This window comes from Indicator indicator, chromosome 22, assembly GCF_027791375.1.
Source record: "Indicator indicator isolate 239-I01 chromosome 22, UM_Iind_1.1, whole genome shotgun sequence".
NCBI lineage: Eukaryota > Metazoa > Chordata > Aves > Piciformes > Indicatoridae > Indicator > Indicator indicator.
In genome coordinates, this window is record NC_072031.1 from 9286072 (window position 1) to 9307437 (window position 21366).

Sequence of the window (21366 nt, forward strand, 5' to 3'; positions counted from 1 at the left end):
TCCTTTATTGCATAGGTAGAAAATAAAATCCAAAATAAACTTGGAAGGAAACAGAATTAGTGACAGCAACAGCTGCAAACTGGATGTACATCTTCATCCAGCAAATACCTGGAAGCCCCTTTCCTTTGCATCTTGGAAAGATCAATACCTGGATCACACATAATTTACCTGGAACCTACTGGGAATCTACCTAATAGGAATTAATATGTATTATTGCCTTACAACATTCTCCAAGTCCTTCCCTGATTGGTGAAGGGTAAGAGGTAGTAGGATGCTGAGGCATGGATTCTCCATACAGGGTTTTGAAAGATGACAACATTTGTTCCTTCAAAATTTGAGTGTTCCATTCAGTGCCATAAATACCATAATCCAAACTTGCCTACCACCATTTCTTAGAAGGACTAAGAAATAATAAAACTTTTCATGCTGACTTTCTGTAGGACCATGCATATAGTGAAAAGGGAATTTAGTTTCATTTGTGTAAGCTTTAATCAGCTTACACAGACGCCACCCTACTGTATGCATATGGCACAGAATCAGTGTCTTTACCTGAAACTTACTTGTAAAGATGCAAAGTCCAGTTTCTGAAGTCCCATAAGATAACGAGTTCTCATCGTGTCAACTTCCTGCCTCTTGCTATTCAGCAGAGTCTTAAAGGTAAGAACCAGTTCTAGGTATGAAGTTGGTGTCACATAGTTGTGTCTTCGCAGCACGGCGTAATAGCTGACGGAGAGCTCTCTCACACTTTCTTGGAAATACTGGCACATTGACACAACCCTAGAGACAATTTTTCCACGTTAGTAGGAAAACACAATCTGTCTTTATGTTAATAAACACGAGGAAACTATTCTAAGCTTATGAAAATGTTTTAATGTTAGTGAAGGCAGAATTCTTTTTTTCCCCCATTGTAAGAAATATTTTAAACACTTTTCAAAGAGTGCCCTCAGTTACATAAACCTATATAGCTTTGATTTGCACTGAAATCTCAGAGTTGGTTTAGCTTTGTCAATTTATGAAGACAGTTCCCTGATCAAGTACATTGGGGGCACAAGGGGGAGGGGAACCAAAATTTTCTTCTTATGTTTCTTGATGGATAAGCTCGTACTCTTTTCTAATGTTATCTTCGAGTTCAACATCCTCTAAAAACTTGTTAGCAACCATTTCCAAAGCATCTGTAGGCCAGGTTTGGAACCAATCAATGGTGCAGCAGTTTATCAGTGATGGGAACATCCTTAACCGATTCCGAAATGCATCTCCAATAGGACTCATGGCTGGAAGAAAAACCACAGCTGTTACCTAAGTTTGTATGCAGTTAGAGAGCAGAAAAATAAGCCTAAGAAAGAAACATTCTGAGAAATAACAGCGTATACAGACCTAAGACAATGTGCAAATTTTTCTTCACCCGTTCAATAAAGAAATTGTACATAGCAAGGGGAGTGGCCTCAATTCTCTTGTTCTCCATCCTTGCTGCACCTTGCATTTTCTCAACAATTTCAGCTTTCTCATCTGTTGCGAAGATATTGGGCACATCACCGGTGTTTAGAAGCATGTTGACATCTTCTACAAATGCTTCATCCTTTATTTGATTATCACAAAACAAAAAGGCCACGTTCTTGTTATCAGTACCCGCTTTCCGCATGACTCGTTTCACATCATCTTTCCACTCATTGATTCCGTAGGACTTTGTCATTTCAATTTGAAAGAGGTCAAAGGAATTCATGAAGGTGGCCAGCTTGGTAGCACTTTGGCGACCGCTCCCACCAATCCCCACCAACAACAAATGTCCATTATCCTGTTTCAACACCCTGCATATCCTCGAGATATGCTCAATAGCAAACCTGAACATGACTAAAGACATGGGTGCTTTGCTGGTGGTGTTGTATTCCTCAAGGTAGTATTCCATCACGGCTGTTAGTTGCTCTAAGTCTGTGATTTCATCATACACTTTCACATTGCTGTCTGGATCCAAATAGTCTCCAAAGAACAGGCTGCGAATATTATCGTCAGATATTTCTCCAGTAGGGGAGAGATGACTCAGTACCTAGAGAAAAGACAAGAATCAACAAATGATTCAAACTATTAGAGAACTGTTTTCCTTACAGTCATCATCATTCTTACTTGCATAATAACAATACTGTGGGAAGCACTGTTTTCCAGCTATTCCAGTTAGTACCTTAGTTCAGAAAATCACACAAAAAACACCTAAATGGGGGATATGTTGTAGGCTGGCATACAAGCTTCCACACAGGCATAGCTCACAGAGAGATTATGCTGCTGAATAGGAGTGCCCAAAACACTACTCAGAAAAATACCCACTACTCCCATTGACTCATCCAAATACTAACTCCAGCAAAAGCCCAGATAAATACTGTGTAAGACATTTATTCCAGATAGTCCTCTGTACTAAGAATCCTTTTGAAGTTAGGAATAATTCTAATATGAAGTAATTTGTATTGACCAAGAATATGTATAGTACCCAATCCTGAACAGAAGACCATCCATACTTTTTAAATGCATTGATCAAAAGCATTCAAAATGTGCCCAATGCTAATGTCAGTGTCTTAAGTATTTCTGAAAATGCTTTCGTCTCAGTCTCAGTTCCAGCACATTACCCAAAAATACCTTACTGAAGGTCTGCTTGAAGCTATTTGATGTTGTCTCTTCTACCATCTGGAAGAATACCTTTCTGTCCTCCTCATCAACTAAGCGATCATAGAAAACTCGGTAAACCTCATGAATCCAAAGTCTGATCAGTTTATCTCCATCCTGAAAGTGTAAGTAAAAGAAAACAGGTAAATACAGCTCAGGTAGGTTTTTCAGATTTTGGCTGGCTGGTTTGAAAAAAAAAAAAATTAAAAAAGATAGAAATGTCCATCTGGACCCTGCTGTATCTTGTACTAAACTCAGTGTGAATCTTTCACTTCCAAGCCATCCAGCACATGGCTCAGCATCTGCTAACTTAATAGGCTTCCTCACCTATTTACCATCTTGACTTTCCTGCCAATACAAACTGGGACTCCTATGTCAAATCATTTTTCTTTACTGTATGAAATCTCTCCACCTTTCCAACACAAAGAATAAATCTTTCAATGATACAGCTCATGGGCTCTAACTCAAGCCCAGCCCAGCCCAGCACTGTTGCTGGCTAAGATTTCCCCTGAATAGCTTGTAGCTGTTTTGTTCTGTTTCTGCACCAAAACCATTTTCCCAACAGAAATAAACTTTTTCACATTCTTTTATCTTGACATTTTACTGAAATGAATAAAAAAATACAAATATTAAAATCATACATATCTATCAGTATTCATTTTTAGTTTGTGACAACAGGCAAACTCAGGGCTAAATTACTCTTGTTCAGTGATGAACCTGCCATTTGTAAAAGAGAGACACTGAGACTTTACCCACGTTTGTTTCTTTTGTATATTTAGTTTGCAGGTTCAAGAGTAGGAACTATCTGACTTGGTGTACAGGCCTTAACCTGGCCTTAAGCCTTGGACCTCTGAGCCCAACTGTAACACAAGTAAAGAATATTACCAAATGAGAGTTGTCTCTTTCAGAGACAGACAGGAAATACATTGCAAGGTATTCAAGGGACTATCCTGATTTTAAACCTTATAAATCTATTGAAATCACACTTCATGTATTTTGAGATGTTTACTCACTGGTACTATATAAATAATTTACTTTTGCCACTGCTCTTTCTTACAGCAATATAATTAAACTACAACTTACTTGCAAATGAGTGTGTGGACAGAGCAGCACTCCTTTAATAACCCTGGAAAAATCCCGTAGGTTGAAGACATAGTGAGATTTTGTAGGAGTTGGGAGAAAATTAGCAACTGCCATTTTATAAATCACCATTGTGGCTTGGACCATCATCTTCCCTAGCCTTAGGAAGGAAAAGAGATAGAATCTTAACTTCTGCTGATAAACCACAGGAGAAAAGGCGACACAAAAGTGTTACAGGTAAGATACTACATTACCTTAGAAACACAGCCTCAAAGCCTTTGCTGAAGTGCCAGTCAGCAATGGCAGTAAAAATCTTGGTTAGCACATCATCATCAAAAGAATGCATAGATACCACATTCAAGTGCCGTGTGAAGCGGCCTGTAATACACACAAAAAGATGCAGAAAGATTTGGGGATGTCCAAACATTTTCCCACTTTTCAGCTAGCATATTCCAGGACCGACTGTCACTCAACAACGCTGCTTGATTTTGTTTCTGGCAAATTTCTGCCCCAGCAGTGATACAAAAGAACTATAAACTGGTTTTTTTTTTTTTTTTGTATCTGTATTTTATATCAGCATTTCACTTAGAATAACTGGGTTTAATACGAAAAACGTGAATCTCCATTATAAGACCATCAGAGAAATATAACCTCCTTTCTGATGATACCACAGGAATCATGGACTTGCAGGCTACATGCTTGTAAGTAAATGTAGGCAGGCAATCTTAACAGCAGGAGATAACATTTTCAGAAGAGAACTGTCAGAAAGAATCATCATGAAGATGTATTCCCTCTGTTTTCTAAAGAACAGAAAACGGGAGAAGTGTCCAATTCTCTAATTTTAGATTTCTTTTCATAATTCACAGTTCAATCAACAGTTACAATGTTGTTTGTAAAGCCGATTAAACTCCACCTGGAAAAGGCACTGATTGAACCAAGAGCATACAGACTTCTGTTTAGAATGACATAGCCAGTGAGTGTACCTAGAGGGTTACAACCAATAGAAGCATGTAGAATTTGTCATCACCAAAACGGAAGCTGCCTCTTAACATCAGTCACTTAGATAACCACTTGTCAAAGGCATACATTTCCTACCTGTAATATCATTCCTGCCTCCTCCAGGTGGACCCATTGCTGAAACAAGCAGCACATCTATGATGCTAATCTTGGATGTATCTTTCGTGTCATACCAGTGACCGTGATCAATCCATTGTCTGAGAAGCTCAATTGGTGGCTGGGCTCCATACACTTCCTTTGCAGGCATGTTTAGGTCATCTATGGAGAACATAGGCACTGAATAAAAAAAAAACCTCACCATTTAGTTTTCTCTCAAAGCTAAGAACTAGAGGTGGAAAAAGATCTTGTCTTGTTATCCTTGCTTCCCATGAAACTAACCAGAATCAAATGACATTGGACTTTGCAGACATACCTAGAAGTGATGGTTTAACTTGGTGTGGTTTCTGATACTGTTTTATTTTATTTCATGTCATGCTGTAACCCTATGACCTATTCTGTAAACCACCACAAAGAGTTAGAAACCCTTCAGCAGGGGGCAGTGTTAACCCTTCCTTGGATGCCTGGAGAAAGCCCAAAAGCACTTAGGCAATCCAAAATTACTAGGTGCAGTAAGTAACTGCCTTTGCCTAAAACCACAATTAAGAGAATATAAAAAAACCCTGAAAACCTGTCTTACCCACAAACATTATAGCTTTTTTCCCCAAAGGAGGTCCAAATAATCCTTTTCTTCTTCTGTCCAGCTTGGACATAATAATGTCCTGGGTTTGATTAGCAGAGGTTCTTGCAGAGAAGTTGATGAGGCTGGGGATGTATTTTTGCTTTGGAAGTTGTAGTAGAAAAGTGTTTGTTATAGCTGTTTTTCCAGTGCCAGTGGGACCCACAAAAAGCAAAGGGACATTATGCTCCACATACGTTTGAAGAAAAAACATTTGTCTGGCAGTCTCCATTGTTGGAATGATCAGCTCAGATACCTGTTGTACAAGAAAAGACAACAGCATATGAAAATCAAACACAAATACTTACAGGCACCTACAGGAAGTCTGTAGCAAAAATGCATTTAAAAAAAAATTATTTTCTCTGAAAAGTTTAGCTGTAACTAAGTTCTGGCAGACAGTATGGCTCCACTTCTTGTTCAGCATTTATATAGTAAATAGCACAACCAGTATTATCTATAATATGGTTCAGGAACACTATATAAAGCCCAGAAGAACTTCAGGGTTAAGTATAACTTCATTCTGTACCCCTACTGTGCTATGGAAAGGAACAATGGAACAATGCTATGGAATTTTTTTTCTCTTCCTCCTCTTCTGCTTATCATTAGCAGCTGTGCACTAGATATCAAGAAAACTTTTTAGAAAGCAGAACGAAATGTAATCTACATCTCTCATGTGCTTAAATAGACAAGACAGTTGTAATTATAATGGAATGAAAAACTGAACAAATATACTTATCTTGCTATTTTATCTGCAGAATAAGTACTTTCTGTGTATCTCTGCAGCGCTTCACTTCCCTGACACCAAAATGTGATTGACTCTATTTCTATTTAGAAACTGAGGGGATCTGGGGCTCTCAATACTGCTTTCCATATCCTGAAGAAGTAGTAAGTCTCTTCATTTGCTTTCTGTAACTTATACTATAACATCACAATATCAACCACAGAAAACGAAAATAAAGGAACAGAAATTCAGGCTTTGTCTTTTTCCTACTGTGATTTCCCCAACATTAGATGCTATTACAAAGACAAAAGAAGAACAAAATATTTTAATCACCAGCCAACCTCAGGGCTCCTTGTCACCTGCAGTGCCAAACTTTCAATGTTGATGATACTAGAATTAAGGCAAAGCATGAAAAGGAGCCTGCAGAGATTAATGAAATGTTGCAGATAAAACATTAAATAGTAGAATGACAGCTAGCTAAGATAGTTGATTTACACTTCTAAATCATTTAGTCAATTATTTTCTATAGTGAAAGATATCAGTGTGAACCTTAGCCCCTGGAGAGAGAACTTGCTCTTCTTTTGTGATGTACTCCATCCACATGTTCCACTGCCCGCCACCATGCTTGTGAAAATAGAAGTCATAAACACTCCCTGTTATTTGAAAAACACAGAATAGGAAAGACCACTGATTAAAGAATGAAGATAAACTTCAGTCATTCTAGTGTGAGATAATGAAGGCTTTCCAGCACATGAGATTCCCTTCCCCCCCACTGCCATTATCATCATCAAATTGTTTTAGGTCAGATTCAGCTACATTGTTTGAGTGTAACATGAGGCATATGCTACTCCTGGTTAAAAGAGCAAGGAAAGAGCACCCAGCTGTGCAGCCCAAGGCCTGGCAGATGGTGGCTCTGCTGCAGACTGAGTACCCGCCAGGCACTCTATTCTCCCCTACAGGGCTGGGTTTTCTTGCTGCTTTATAAAAGGCCACCAAGTACAGTCATGAAGCAGCACCTTTTTCTGGGAAGATGTGGCTTCTGCCAAGCTTCACACTTTTAGGGCGTGGGTTTTCGTCATTCATTCCCGTTAGCAAGTTGCGGTAAAACAAATCAAATTTCTTTCTGCTGTCTGCATCGATGATCCCACCAACTGTCCACACCAAAGCAAAAAGAAAAAGCCCCTGCAGCCACAAGGTGATTTGCTGACTAGTCATGCTTTCCTTCTCCTCTTCCCCAGATTGCTTTATTTCATCTAAAACACATATTTTGAATGGCCGTTAAATGTCATCAATAACCACAAACACCAATTCAAAATACATTTGTGCAAGAGTCTTCTGAGACAAGCTGGGAGCATTTTCTTCAGTGGAACAAAACCAATCTGCAGAGCAAAGGTCTTGTCTGTGAAACGCTGTTTACAAATGAAAACAAATGAGAAGAAAAATATTTACAAAGGGTCCTAATTCTTTTCTTCAGATGCTAGCAAACAGCAAGCAAATAGATGAAATACACTCACAAGATCACGTTCAGTTTTGTAATGACACCACTGTCCAAATGCAAAAGCTCTGTATGCTAGTCAAAGCACTACTGTTAATGCTGATCAGTGAGAAAGGACTTCTGTCATACAGTCTCAACAGTAAAGGTATTTCTTGGCATCTGAGAACATGCATCTTGTTATGGGACACAGCAGGAAAAAAAAAGAAAAACTGAAGTAGGAATAACAAGGCTTAAGGCACTTACCCAGCAGACAAGTAAAGAGTTTCATCAGGCTATAACTCAGATGAAGAGAGGATGTCTGTACAATGGCTTTGCAATGAAGGTGAATAAACTCTAAACAGGGCTGGACAAGCCACATAAACATGTCATTGACCTGCCAGGAGAGAAGGAAATGGCTTTAAACAATACAGGAGTTGCCATACTTCCCATGGTCCCTGAATTCTCTCAGTAAAACATAAGGCATCAGAAGTTCCCCATGTCAGCAGAGGGAAGATCAGGAATGGGCCTGTGTGAGGCAGTACTTAAGTGATCACAAAATCACACTATCATTACCCAATAGTGATCACAAGTTACTCCTGCCATAAAGCATTTCTCAAGCTGAACTCTAGAGGTCTTACACAGAAAGATGAGTTCAAAACTTTTGGACTCTTCCTGTGTTTCCCACATTCCATTTGTAGTATTCATGGCATGTCCAGCTCTCATGCACTTGCAGCAACATTTGATACTCATCACTATGGACAAATTTACAACATCCTCTAGGAAACCTAGGACTCTCTTAATCATGAAAGTACTTCTGTTTCTGCAGGTCTGCCTTCAAATTGGCAAACTGTGAACATTGCCTTAAAAGTTAATCATCTAAATTAGACTTATGTAAAACATGAAGTCTCGTACCAGCTCTCGGTGCTCTTCCTGCAGGTTTGAAGGCAGTGTATTCATGTAGGAATCCTTCAGTGGCTTCCAGCCTAACTCTTGCGGGTCCATGTAGATCATACCACACCTTGGAAGAACAAATAGCTATGGTAGAGGAATAGATGAGTGAGGTAGAACAGTTAAGTTTGAACGCTTTCACATTACCTGCTGACAGTTGCTGGAGAGGCCTCCTCTAAGTCTGCTGGCTCAAAGATTAAACTCATTTTTGAATTCATCTGAATTATTTCACCACTCATTAGGCAGAGCTAGAAGAAAAGCATCACGTAAACACGATCTAGTGTTGATCCTCTAGTCAAAGCAATGTCTCCCATAAAATCACTGAACATTTTGCTTAGTGTCACTCCTCATTCACTCATTCATGTTCTCATAACACATCTTCTCTGACCCCATCTCAGTTTTGCCATGTGTTACTAAAGGCCTGCAGAGACACCAAGAACAATGGTCTATCTTTAAATAACTCTGCAAGGAAAAGCAGCTATGATCTGCAGCTTTTTTTTTTTAGTTAATGCACTCACTAAATAACTTCAGCTAGTTCAGTGTTCAGTTACAGAACTGAGTTTATGTATTTCAGTCTCCTAAAAGGGTAAAAAAAAAAATCTCTGTGAGAAACCTTATTTCAGTAAAGTAAGAGCAAGACAAGGCTCCTAGAGAGAAGTAATAGCTTAATGTCCTTTATTAAAGCAATGCATATAAGGGGGGGAAAAGCAATGCTTTTAAGCACATCAGCTTTTCCTGAGTCTCAGCATGGTAACGATATTGTTACTATTAAAACAATGTACACTCAAGGTCATTTGGAAAAATTAGGCTACCTTTTTATTATCATCCAGCACAGTGTTCATGTTCTCTATCCAAACTGCATCCACTGGGCCATCAAAAATAATCCACTTCCTATCATCGGTGGTAGAAGATGCTTGTTCCCTGAAGGCGTTCGCCAGAACTCCATCTGCCCACTCATGGCTTACAGGATCAAAACTGCCATACAACTGTCCCATGGTAATTGCTTTGGGATTAATAACTTTGTATTCCACAGCAAATTCATCCATGGATTTTGCTGTGTAAAAAGACAAATAGATGAGCATGAGAATTTGATAGGTTAGTTTAATCCACCAACTTAAGCACAGAACAAGATCCCTGAGGATCCTACTTGTGCTGCCTAAGGAAAAAACCTCCAGATGTTTGGTAGCTGGGTAGCAGTAAATAAGAACTTCCATCACTTGTGCAAAAGCACAAAGTCCTAGTTGCAAAATCACACACACAAAAAAAGCAAAAGCAGAGTAGAATAGGTTTTATTTGTTTATGGGAGCTAGTTTTTTCAAGAGCATTATACACAAATACAACCCTTAATAGCGTTCATCAAAGCATAAACACATCGGTATGTTTTATTACTGCAGTAAATTAAGACAAAAATACTCCTAGAGAAATACACCAGACAAAAAATAGGTCATTTCACCTTTCTGTGAAAAAAGCAGAATATAGCACATTTAACAACCTGGACATATCTCTGCGAAGATCAAAAACATCAGTCTTGGAATTAACTTCATTTCATGAGGAGCCCGTGGCTGAACAAGATTACCTGCACACAGATCGCTGAGGGCTCCAGCTAGCACTTTGTAGGCACAGGTCTTGCCAGCCAAGGGATCTCCAACAATCATGAAACCATGGCGCACCAGCATCATCTCATATATCTGTATTGGTGACAAGAGACTGACTCTAACACAGCACAAAAGCAAACACCGGGTGCATGAAAACAGAGTTCTCTCTCCTGCACTCAGATGCAACGGGACAAAATGTCAGCTAAATATCTGCGCTCCGTTAAGGCTGGTTGAAGAGTTAACCCAAATCAGAAGGCAGTCACTGCCCTTGGACATCCTCCCTTTCTCCTTTCTGAATGCCATGGATCAGCTATACATCACTGGACAGGGTATAAGTGCACTAACCAGGCACTGCAGATCACAGCCCAATGTAAAGCCTAAACTGAAACGAACAGTTTCCAGTGAAGCTAACACAAAGGGATTGTGTGATGGTTTGAAACTCTCTTTACTTTTTCTTTGCAAAGTTCAAGCAGAGAAAGTGAAAGAGTGTAAATAAGTCACTATTGGGTGTAAGAAAGCAAAATAATGATTGTTCTAAACACTTCCATTGGATAGATAGAAATGTTTAAGAACTATTACTCAAAACAAAGTGGGGCACTCTGCACTCTGCAATCTGCAGTGGGGGCAGCTTGCTGGGGTGTCTGGCTGCTGTTTCTTCTTCTCTTCTGGCTGAAGATAACACACTGACCTTGGCGAGCTAAGTTAACAACTTTCTGCTTTAGCTAACTCTGCTTTCTGCCAGGGGGGCCTGGGGGGGAGGCCCCTGGGAGAGAGGCCCTTGGGAAAGGTCCGCTTTGGGGGGAAGCAAAGGGAGCCTGGTTGTGCTTTTCTGTTGATTGTATATATATTGTAAATGTTGTGAATTGTGTCTATTTGTACATATTCATTGCATTTCATCACAGATTGTAGATTTGCTTGTAAATGCAGCTTTCATTTGCTTCCAGACTGAGCTAGCCTGGTTGTTGTCGGTGTGGGGGGAATTTCAGCTCACACTGACACAGATTGAAACCCCATTTCTGAGCATCTGCCATATGGCTGCTTACACAGGGGCTGAGTTTGAACTACAAGGGTGGTAACTTCCTCAGACATGCCACAAGGCTGGTCTTTTCCAGTCTATTTTAAATTGCTAACTAGTTAATACTACTTCCATTTAAATGACAGATAAAGCAGCATAGGCCAAGTCTGAACATCAGCCATAAGGTCTGAACTGCTGTTGGAGGAGTCCCCCATGATCCTGCCCCAGGCCACACACTTATGCCTTTGCCATTACACTGTCACTAGGCTGCATTATTCACAAGAAAAAAACCAAATTATTCTTTAAGAGGTCACTAATACTAGTAAATGGGAGACAAGGACAACACAGAGCTGGAGGTGAAGCATAAGCAAGGGTAAGAAATGACTCAAGGAGACTGAAAGCAGAATTGGGAACAGAGCCTGACCCCCACTCCAGAGTTCTCTTCACTAGGCTACATGCCTCAGCTAGTGAGATTTGGTTTCATTTTCTATCCTGAACTGTAAGACTTAAGATATGGTTGCACACACCAACTCCTTCACAGGCTGGCTAAATTAAAACAAACAAAAAACCCCATCATGAGCATGATTTTTACTCAGTAAAAACATGCTGTTTGTGATATTCTATTAATGGAAACTATCAGCTATTCATTCATGACACAGACAGTGAATGAGCAATGTTTCTGCTTTTATGCCTTTCTTCTCCAAAAGTACATACAGAAAACAAACCTGAATAATTTTTCCAATGAACCATGGAACCGGTTGAAGATTCATTTTTTTTATATTTTCAGTTAGTGCCTGGACAAACAGATCATAGTCAGGTGTAGGAAGAACCACTCCAGGAAAAAGGTCAGATATGATGCCCTGTTAAGGAAAGACAGAACAGAACACAGATTACAAACAAGGAAAATTCTCCAAGCATAAAAATCTCCAAGTAAAGCAATACTCATAGGGTTAACAAGAGCTTAAGAGGAAATGTCTTCAGCTGGACAAAACTAACTTCTAGGCAAACTGTAGCCACAAAAATATTGTGTACGTGTGAGACAGAAATGAGTGCCTGCACTTGTCAATACACACACTGATACTGTAAAAGGAAGCTTAAACTTCTGCAAGTTTGCCCCAAAAAAGTATTACAGGAAAGGATATGAAGGTACTTGAAAGAATTTCAGTGATTAAACAGAAGGATATCTGGAATTTCAGAGCCATGATTCTGTGTGCATTTGTGCTTTTACCTCTGTAACACTGATTGCTCTGTAGCTTAACACAGCTTTCTTTTCCATTAAAGCAGCATGCAAACAGAAACTTCTGTCATTTTCATTTGCCCTTCGCATTTCTAATCAGCCACAATTTAGTTGTCCACATCTCTTTTGCAGCACAAAGCAAGAATGCAAATTTCAAATAATGGTTTCCATGAATGAAACTGCACAAAGTGACTCTTAACAAAATATATAAACATCAGGAGGAACTTTCTTATACTGAGGGTGGGAGAGGACTGGAACAGGCTGCCCACAGAGATGGTGAAGTCTCCTTCTCTGGGAATGTCTGGAGACACTCAAAATTCGCCTGGACACCATCCTGTGCAAGCTGTTCTAGGGGAGCCTGCTCTGGCAGGAGGGCTGGACTAGATGATCTCCAGAGGTCACTTCCAACCATTACCACTCCATAATTGTGATCTTATAAAAGTTTGAAAACTGACAGAACCAAAGAGTGTATCCAGATAAGTGTACTGAAATAACTCCACTCTAATATGGCAACATCTAGACCAAACTGTTCTAAACTAAGATCATGACCCCTTTCTGTAGGTTCTTATAATGGACTTCATCAGCACAAAACTTACATCCTCCAACCTGAGAGCTTACCTGAAACAATGGCACATCCTGTGCCAAGAATTTGGCCAAGTTAATATCCAGCAAAGCCCGAAGTAACAATACACTTTCATTTTCAGTTGGGTACTTCAGTTTTAAGTTCCCTGCTGCTGTCAGGACAGATTTAACAGCACGCATTCCATAATCATAGTGATGCTGAGACGACAGCTGCTCAGAGCACAAACGGTAAGTGGCAACAATTTTCTGGGCAAGGCTGTGGATGTCAAAATATCACATGTAGAATGAAAATATCTCACCATAAAAGGAAAATAATTTAAAGTACCTACATATAGAAAGTAACTGCAGTGATTATCAAGATACCAGCTGATAAGATGGCCCAAAACATCTAAGAAGCAGAAGTGTTGATTATGCTGTGCCATTTTGAAATTCTGTTTGACAAACATTTTCCAAATGATCCTGTGTAGAGGTCTGCCAACATGAGGTGGTAAATGAGAGTTGATGATAAAGCAGAAGATTTTAAAGTACTTTCTGGGCAAACAGAACAGGGACAGCCTCAAGAATTGCATGTTTCAAAGATGACTTACAGAAGAATGAGGTCTATCAGACTCAACTGAGAGAAAATTCAGCATGGCTTACCTCCGAGAGTCCAAAAATCCCATTGAATAAAGTGAAATTTCTCCAATCAAAGCATAATCTGGAACCATCATGGCAACTGTTCGGAACAGTGCCTGTAAGAAAAAAGTAAGGTGCAAGCTTAGACTATGGAATATGGTAATAATTTGCACTTGTTTTGCAAGAATACCAACCCTCCACAAATTCATGGACTTTTATACTCTCTATTCCATTCTCATGACTTGAGGAATCATTTGAATTTGATGAGATTGCATTAGAATTGTTACTGGAACTGTGTTCTTATCAAGAGGTTTAATAGGTCTGTGCTAAGCACAAAATTTTACAAAGAATCACAATACTAAAGAACTGTTAATAAAGGAAAAAGGAGCTGTTCATCTCACTTGCACAACAGCCAAACTAGCACATGCTGCCGTTAATGTCTTGTAAAAGGTCATGCAAAAAATTGTGGCAAAGCTAGGAAAAAAATTAGGACCATATCAGCCTCTGCAGTCTCTCAGCAACTTGCAAAATTGTAATAAACTGGGATTTGGGTGACAACTCATTGCAAAACAGGTTAATTTCCACTTAAAAGATAGCACAGTTAAAGCTGCAACCTGGGATCAGTATGGTTAGCTTGAGACTCTTCTGTGCATTTTGTACAATCTCAAACTCTTATTAAAGCTTGGCAAAAAGCACAACAGAATACACTTGAGTGGGCTAAGTTGTACTACTTGATTGCTGCCTTCCTTAATAAATTAGACCAGAAGTTGTAAATTTTGTTTCATTTCTACAAGAAATCAGGATTGCAGATTTACCTTCAGGTTATCAGGCAGCTCAGCCCGTCCAGCATACCCAGGATTCATCGTGATAAACACAGCACAGGTAGGATTAAGAGAGATTTCTGTCCCTTCAAAGATGAATGTTTTGAGTTTATTCATAACAGCTTGCTGTATGCTAAGTATTTGTTGGGCAACTACAGATAACACTTCAACCTAATACAGACAGAACAAAGTGGAAAACATGAGACACTTGGAGACAATATAAACTTGGGGGGGGGGGGGTGTTAATATTTTTTTAATGGCTGTATTTTCATTCTTCCAGGTGAAAAATCACCTTGTGCCAGATTACTGAGCCTAAATATTAGCTCTGCATTGAAGCAATCTCCTCTGGAAGCTGGTGCCACTGTTCCTCTATACATAACAGAGGCTTCTAAAAGTCTCCACTGGGGAATTTCATCTGCCTGAATGTAGACATGAAAGTGGACAGGAACTCCCTCTGGAGGCCTCCAAAAGCACTTTGCTTTTACCTCAGACAACAAAAAGAATTTGGGCTCTTCAAAAAAGAATGATTCACTCAATGTCACAAATTGAGTGTAAATGCATAAAGAATGAGTAAGGCAGGGTAGCATCAATCCTTAGTGCTTTAGACTACCAAGGTAACAGAATATTGGAAAATTAAAATGCTAATACTTGAATTCATTAAAAAAATAAGTTAGAGCAGACAAATGGAGAAATTAAGGTACTAAGGATATTAAAACATACAAAATAGAACTTCATGGAATTTCTATGTTTAGTAGTATTTACATACATCTAGCTGCATCAAAATAAAATGAAACTTATTCAAGGTCATCAAGGCAAAACAAAACAAAAACAAAAAGACAACACCCAAAAAATCAGAGAAAGACCAGTGAGGGAATTAGATGTATCTGGTTATGCAACTAGTTAACCAGGTCACTAGTTAGTGGCAATCAGCTTGTCACCACAGCAATCCCTCAACTGGGATCTGTCCGTCTTGTGCTGGGCACAGATAAATGCAGTCCCTCAGCTGTAGCTTAATTTCTCAAGAAGAGGACAGTTCTTTCTTAAGAAAGCAGCATCACATGCAATAGAGGAAATTGGACAGGGGAAAGAAATTAATCTGAAATAAACCAGGACACAAGACTTCTGCAACACAGTGCAGGTAGGCATGTGCCCCTGTAGCAGGCAGCTTGAGTACCCATTTGTGTCAGCCATTACTGAAACAAAGAGGTTATACCACAAGTAAAAGTAGAAAATTTGCAATAATGCTGGCATGTCTAAATGTAAAATTTGTTGTGTCTTGAATTAAAGCTTCACCATTTTATTTGTCTGAGTTAAAACATTACCTCAATTCTGTTGAACTCGTCAAAGCAAGCCCACGCACCAGATTGTGCCAGCCCCTTAAAGAACTTGCCCATTGCCTTGTAATCCAGACCATCAGAGCAATTAAAGACCACACACTACAACAGAAACACACAGGGAACATCTCTCAGTATTAACACAAGGGGCACTACAAAATTCTTAGCACCTACAATAGGAAGGGATTATTATTGCTAATTTTGGATTACACCACTAAGATGCCATACTGACACAGTTCTAAATGTATTCCTATGGATAAAGAAGCAGCACATCACAAGTACTTGCTTAAGAACAGCATTTCAGGAAATAGCTACATATCCAAACATAAACAATGCAAAGGAGGAAAGGTTGTATTTGGCACCTGCTTAGCCAGTGCTTTTGCTAGATCTTTGGTTGTTTCTGTTTTGCCAGTCCCAGCAGGTCCTTCTGGAGCACCACCAAGATTTAATTTCAAAGCACCCATTAATGTCCTACATAGACAAGAACACAGGCATTAGAAATAGTAATCTTTAACAGCAGATTGCTTTTGAAGGGATTAATAAGTATTTTTCTATACAAGTTCCCCTAGGAATGATTTATTTGCTTCCTACTGACTGCAGCTTGCCCTGAAATAACCAGCATTGTCTCATAACTGATGCCCAATTGTGGAAGCTCACATTCACCCACTCGGCCTACAAGTGATGTCAAGGCTTTTTATTATACACACCCACCCTGTATATCTGCAATTACACAAGCAAATGCACAATACCAGAAGCAAAACAGCAGAGTTTGCAAGAAGATGCATTTTCATCAAGTGGCACTCCTCATGACAAAAACTTGGAGCTGGCTTTATGAATTAAGTCAGTCTTCAGAAATGGGAGAAAGCATAAAGATTGTATCACAAACCTGGGAACCACATTGCTCTCCGAGTGATTTTCACAGTGAAAATGAGATCCCTGTTAACAATGGAGTCATCAGATTCCTTCACAAGAGCCTTACTCAAAGGCTTTGCCACTAAATGCAGATGTGAACAGAGTCTGCTTGCACATTGCCTCCACTGAAACTACATCTGGTCAGCTGACTACACAGTCTTATCTCAGACTGAGCTAATCCTAACGACAACAGCCCCAGTTTACAGCTAATACAGCAGCTATGTGGCTCTGTCAACACCACTGTGAATGCCAAAAGTTTAAGCATTTGCCAGCTGAGGCACTAACAGACACTTTACTACAAATGCCTTCTACAAGATGGTGAGTTCACAGCTCAGTGCTGAAGTAAAATCTTCACATATTCACCACATATTTGCCTAGAGATACTATAAAAGAAAGATTTTCAAACCATAGATTTAAAATTACATGCTGAGATGATCTATGTCTTCAGGGCTCACCAGAAGTGAAATACCAAATGCCCTTGAATACTTCAGCCTTAGGGGATGAAGTATTTTTATTTCAACCTCTTGCAAGCAAGTGGTGGAACAGGAAGCTAACTGCATTCAGGTATCTGTGAAAGCCTCTATAATTATCTCTTTTCTTTTTTTACAGGCAGGCAAACAGTACCTGTATGTCTCATTTCAAACAAATCAATTGCCCAGTGCTATTGTAGAGTTCTTTACAGTTCAAGTACCATGAGTTGCCAGCTCTTCCAGAAGCATTCTTGGGTACAACAGAGACTATTACTCTGCTGGTATATTGTAAATATTTTATCATATTTGGGCAAAGAAGATAAAAAATTGCCTCCAAAACATGCAGGAAAGTCTTTGCTGCTGAGATTCCTGCTACTATTAACTACAAAAAAATTAAAGTAAATATTGAGCAATCCAAGACATGAACACATAATTCATAGACAACATGGCCTTACCTATAGCATCGATCTGTTAGTGGGGTTATAACCAGACGTAGAGAATTGCCCAGATATTCATAACCATATTTGGCTTCTGTTGTAATCATTCTCACTATTACATCTTTCTCCTCCCAGTAGTATCTCAGCTGAGAAATCCACTGGAAGTCATTCAGATCTGTGATTTTGTCCTCAACCAATTTTGCAACCACATCACGAGCTGCAGAGTGAGTGACAGATTAGGTGAAAAATCAAAACACTTCTGCTGTATGAGTTGAATTCAGATATAAATAAAAAAGCATTTACTTATAACTAACATACTTGTAACTAACATTAACTGATGCACTAACATTTACTGAGAACTATGGAAAAGTAAATCAACATCTAGAGCAGCAGGCTGGCTTTCACATTAGGAATGAACCTGCATCTGTTTTGCAAAGGAATCAGTTTAATTTGATCCAGATCCCATTGTCTCTTCTACGTAGATGGGAGATAGTTGTGCAGGGCCTAACAATCTCCATTTCCCAAAGTGACTGTGCAATAATTCTGTAAAGGTTGTTTGAAGTTAGAAAGGCATTTTAGCTCTTACTGATAGTTCACCCAACTAACAACAGCAGCACTGCCCCAGATGGACCAAGAGTACCAGTAACTGCACATTTACCATGCACATCAATGACAGTAAGAGCTCCAAGTGTCAGCCTGGCTCCACTGGACAGTTTGCCTCTCACTAACTCAACAATCTCCCCAATTTGAAGATTGCTCTTCTCCAGGAAATCCTGTCACAGAAACAGAAAACAAGCACTAATGCTGTAGCTAGAAGTTCCTAGGCTCCCATGGGTGCAGTCACTGGAGACAGTCTTTCCAACAAAACATCATAATGGAAGTCTGGGCATTACACAAACATTTAAAATTCTCTTTCATATACTGGCATTCTATTTTACTATGAACACTTAAAATCATTATGGCCTGAAAACAGTGTAAGCAGAAGACTTTTTTTCCTTCCTAATAGAAACTATTAAATTAGATGGTAGGAGATGAGTAGATTCTCTCTGTTGGGTAAATTTGGATTAGATGTCTTCTGTAAATTAATAAAATTAATCAAAATCTAAGATTCTCCTAACATTTAAAATTATTTTCTCATCATTGATAAAGTTTAATGAAATAATAATGTCATTTTCATTCATGAGCTAGGCAACAGGACAGAGTGCACCCTCAGCAAGTCTGCAGATGACACAAAACTGGAAGGAATGGCTGACAGACCAGATGGGTGTGCTGCCATTCAGATGGACCTCAGCAGAACTGGAGAAATAGACAGACAGGAACGTCGTGAAGTTCAACAAAGGGGAAAGTCCTGTGTCTGAGAGGAAATAGCCCCTGTGTGCCAGCACATGCTGGTGCCCAACCAACTGGAAAGCAGCTCTGCAGAAGAAGATCTGGATGCTGGTGAACACCAAGCAAAACCTAAGACAGCAATGTGCCCTTGAGGCAAAGAGCAGCAACAGCATCTTTGGCTGCATTAGGAAAGAAAACATTACCACTATGTCAGGGGAAGTGACCCTTCCCCACTAGTCATCACTGCAGACACCACATCTGGAGGGCTGTGTCAGTTTTCAGCTCCCCCAGAGAAGGCAGACTGGAGCAAGTCCATTAGCAATCTAGTTTAGTTGGCCTTGCTTTTAAACAGCAGTTGGACAACATGATGTTCAAAAGTCTGTGATTCACTGTTCTGTGCTATCTTCTCAGTCGTCTTAACCCATGTATTGTTCAGGATATTCTACCTGAAAGTAATAAATATTATAATTTCTGACTGTTCTGACTGCATATGTGGGACAAGCTCTTCATTTGGTATTAAACAAGACAGGCAAGTTAAACCCAAGATATTCAGTAAAGATACTGAAATACAGAAACAAAGAGCTGATATTAAAATGTAGGATCTGGTGTAAAGTTTATGAAAACTTTTCTGTTTTCACATTTAAAAAAGAACAGAATTAATCCCCAACTAATTCCTAGTCCTGTTAGGATCTGAAAAAAGTCCACTGAATTAATGAGGAATTATTTCCATTACTTGAACATGCATTTGATTAGCCTCCATGAAGGGACACTTAGAACTGTTGTGATGACAGAGGCACTAAATAGGTAAGAAAAGTGTCTTGAATGAAACAAGCTTGGCTGCTGCACCTTTATCACTAGGGGAATCTAGCAATAAGCAGAGAAATAACTGTGCCATTCTGTAAGGAGAGTTTTCTGCCTGCACATTTCCCTGGGGCTTCACATGTAAAGACAGGGGTTAGAAATAATACATAGTGTTTAACCACAGTCTATCACTTCCTGTTCAGTACTTTTATTTACACCAGTATCACCTGTAAACAGAGTAACACAATTTTCTTCAGTGGGATTTCTTCAGATACACAGCAAAATAAATGAGAATAAGTGCCTGCTAAGACATGAGAAAAAATGAAATAGAAAATAAACCACACTGCATGAGTCAACTGTAATATGTATTTGACTAAGGATCTTCCTTACTAATTAATCAGAGCGTAGTGTTTAGAAATAGAAAGGTAGAAGAAAATCTTACTTGTAAAGTTCCTTTACTTATAGCCACAGAAACTTCTTCTGTCCAGTAAATGGATGAAACACAAATAACCACCTGTCCAGGCCACTCAAGTACCCACGTTTTCCGAGGAACCTTAAACAAAAAGGCCCATTCCAGACACAGGAAGTGATATAAACACATTATGGCACTCATAAGAAATACTTTCCCCAAATTTCTTTTGTTTCCTTCTGTAAACAAATGAGAATCAGCATGGAATGCTTTAATAGTTCCTCTTTAAGAAATTCACAGTTTCAGACTGGTACTACTGAACAAGGAGAGCTGGATTCCACTTAGCTTTAAACATGTTTCCTTGGTTAAGAATTTCAATAACCCTGTTCATGGACACTTGCTTATGAAATCTATTTCATATTATAGTTCAGGGGCAATTACCTCAGCATATGCTGTTATGCCGTCTTGAATAACATGTCTTACACTGGCCAGCATCATTTCTTCTACTTGCAATAGCCATTTTTCTACCATGCCCTTCGAAAAACAAAAGCATTTAAGAGTCAATACACATTTCCTGATTAAATTCCTCTTAAAGGACAAATTCTTTGCAATGTGTCAGGCTTAAGTCTGCTTTCTTCTCATCTGGGTGTTGTATACAGGAGAAAGAAAGGCTGACATTTTCCAAATTCTGAGGAGCAATACTGCAGTTTAATACTGCCTGAAGGCAGGTGTATCAACCTAACCCCAAACGCAGCCCAGCTGAAGGAATAGCTACATATATTTCACATAAGCATAAATAAAACATGCAGATCACAGACTGGACAGTTAAGCTTGGTCATTTTAACCTAGGGCATATTTTATTCCTGGAGGATTATGGAGAAAGGGTATCTGCAGCTCATGACACACCTCACTTTTCATCTTTTTGGGAAGGAGCAATTCAGCTCCATACCTTCACATTGAGAATAGGAGAAGAAGCTGGAACTGAGAAATTTTAGAAACTTTAAATGGTACTGCTTCTACTCAGAATCCTGTTAAACTGAGGCTCTGATTCTTCACTGCCAGCCATTCAGAACATTTCCTTCATTCCCCTTTCAGCCATGCCAAGTTACATGCATGTGTATATAAGAGAGTTTGGTTTATATACGTGTGTGTGCGTATCTTATCTATCTACATCTTAAAAGTAGTAGGTGCATAAAGTTGCAGAA

At 39.2% G+C, this 21366-nt stretch overlaps 1 protein-coding gene across 1 annotated transcript in view; it reads right to left on the minus strand.

Annotated features, from left to right (window-relative positions):
* The window catches only part of DNAH3 (dynein axonemal heavy chain 3), a 56409-nt gene that overhangs the window by 13344 nt on the left and 21699 nt on the right, over positions 1 to 21366 (minus strand). The window contains exons 26-50 of the mRNA XM_054391320.1: positions 20603 to 20695; positions 20195 to 20305; positions 18281 to 18395; positions 17641 to 17839; positions 16166 to 16274; positions 15792 to 15905; positions 14464 to 14640; positions 13673 to 13764; positions 13070 to 13289; positions 11940 to 12074; positions 10181 to 10292; positions 9417 to 9658; positions 8752 to 8852; positions 8569 to 8674; positions 7921 to 8050; positions 7199 to 7435; positions 6732 to 6835; positions 5423 to 5717; positions 4825 to 5004; positions 3984 to 4107; positions 3733 to 3889; positions 2623 to 2766; positions 1375 to 2041; positions 1106 to 1271; positions 561 to 777 (exon numbers count right to left, since the gene is read on the minus strand). Coding sequence (XP_054247295.1) covers positions 561 to 777; positions 1106 to 1271; positions 1375 to 2041; positions 2623 to 2766; positions 3733 to 3889; positions 3984 to 4107; positions 4825 to 5004; positions 5423 to 5717; positions 6732 to 6835; positions 7199 to 7435; positions 7921 to 8050; positions 8569 to 8674; positions 8752 to 8852; positions 9417 to 9658; positions 10181 to 10292; positions 11940 to 12074; positions 13070 to 13289; positions 13673 to 13764; positions 14464 to 14640; positions 15792 to 15905; positions 16166 to 16274; positions 17641 to 17839; positions 18281 to 18395; positions 20195 to 20305; positions 20603 to 20695 — 4347 coding nt within the window. The remainder of the gene's footprint in view (positions 1 to 560; positions 778 to 1105; positions 1272 to 1374; positions 2042 to 2622; positions 2767 to 3732; positions 3890 to 3983; positions 4108 to 4824; positions 5005 to 5422; positions 5718 to 6731; positions 6836 to 7198; positions 7436 to 7920; positions 8051 to 8568; positions 8675 to 8751; positions 8853 to 9416; positions 9659 to 10180; positions 10293 to 11939; positions 12075 to 13069; positions 13290 to 13672; positions 13765 to 14463; positions 14641 to 15791; positions 15906 to 16165; positions 16275 to 17640; positions 17840 to 18280; positions 18396 to 20194; positions 20306 to 20602; positions 20696 to 21366) is intronic.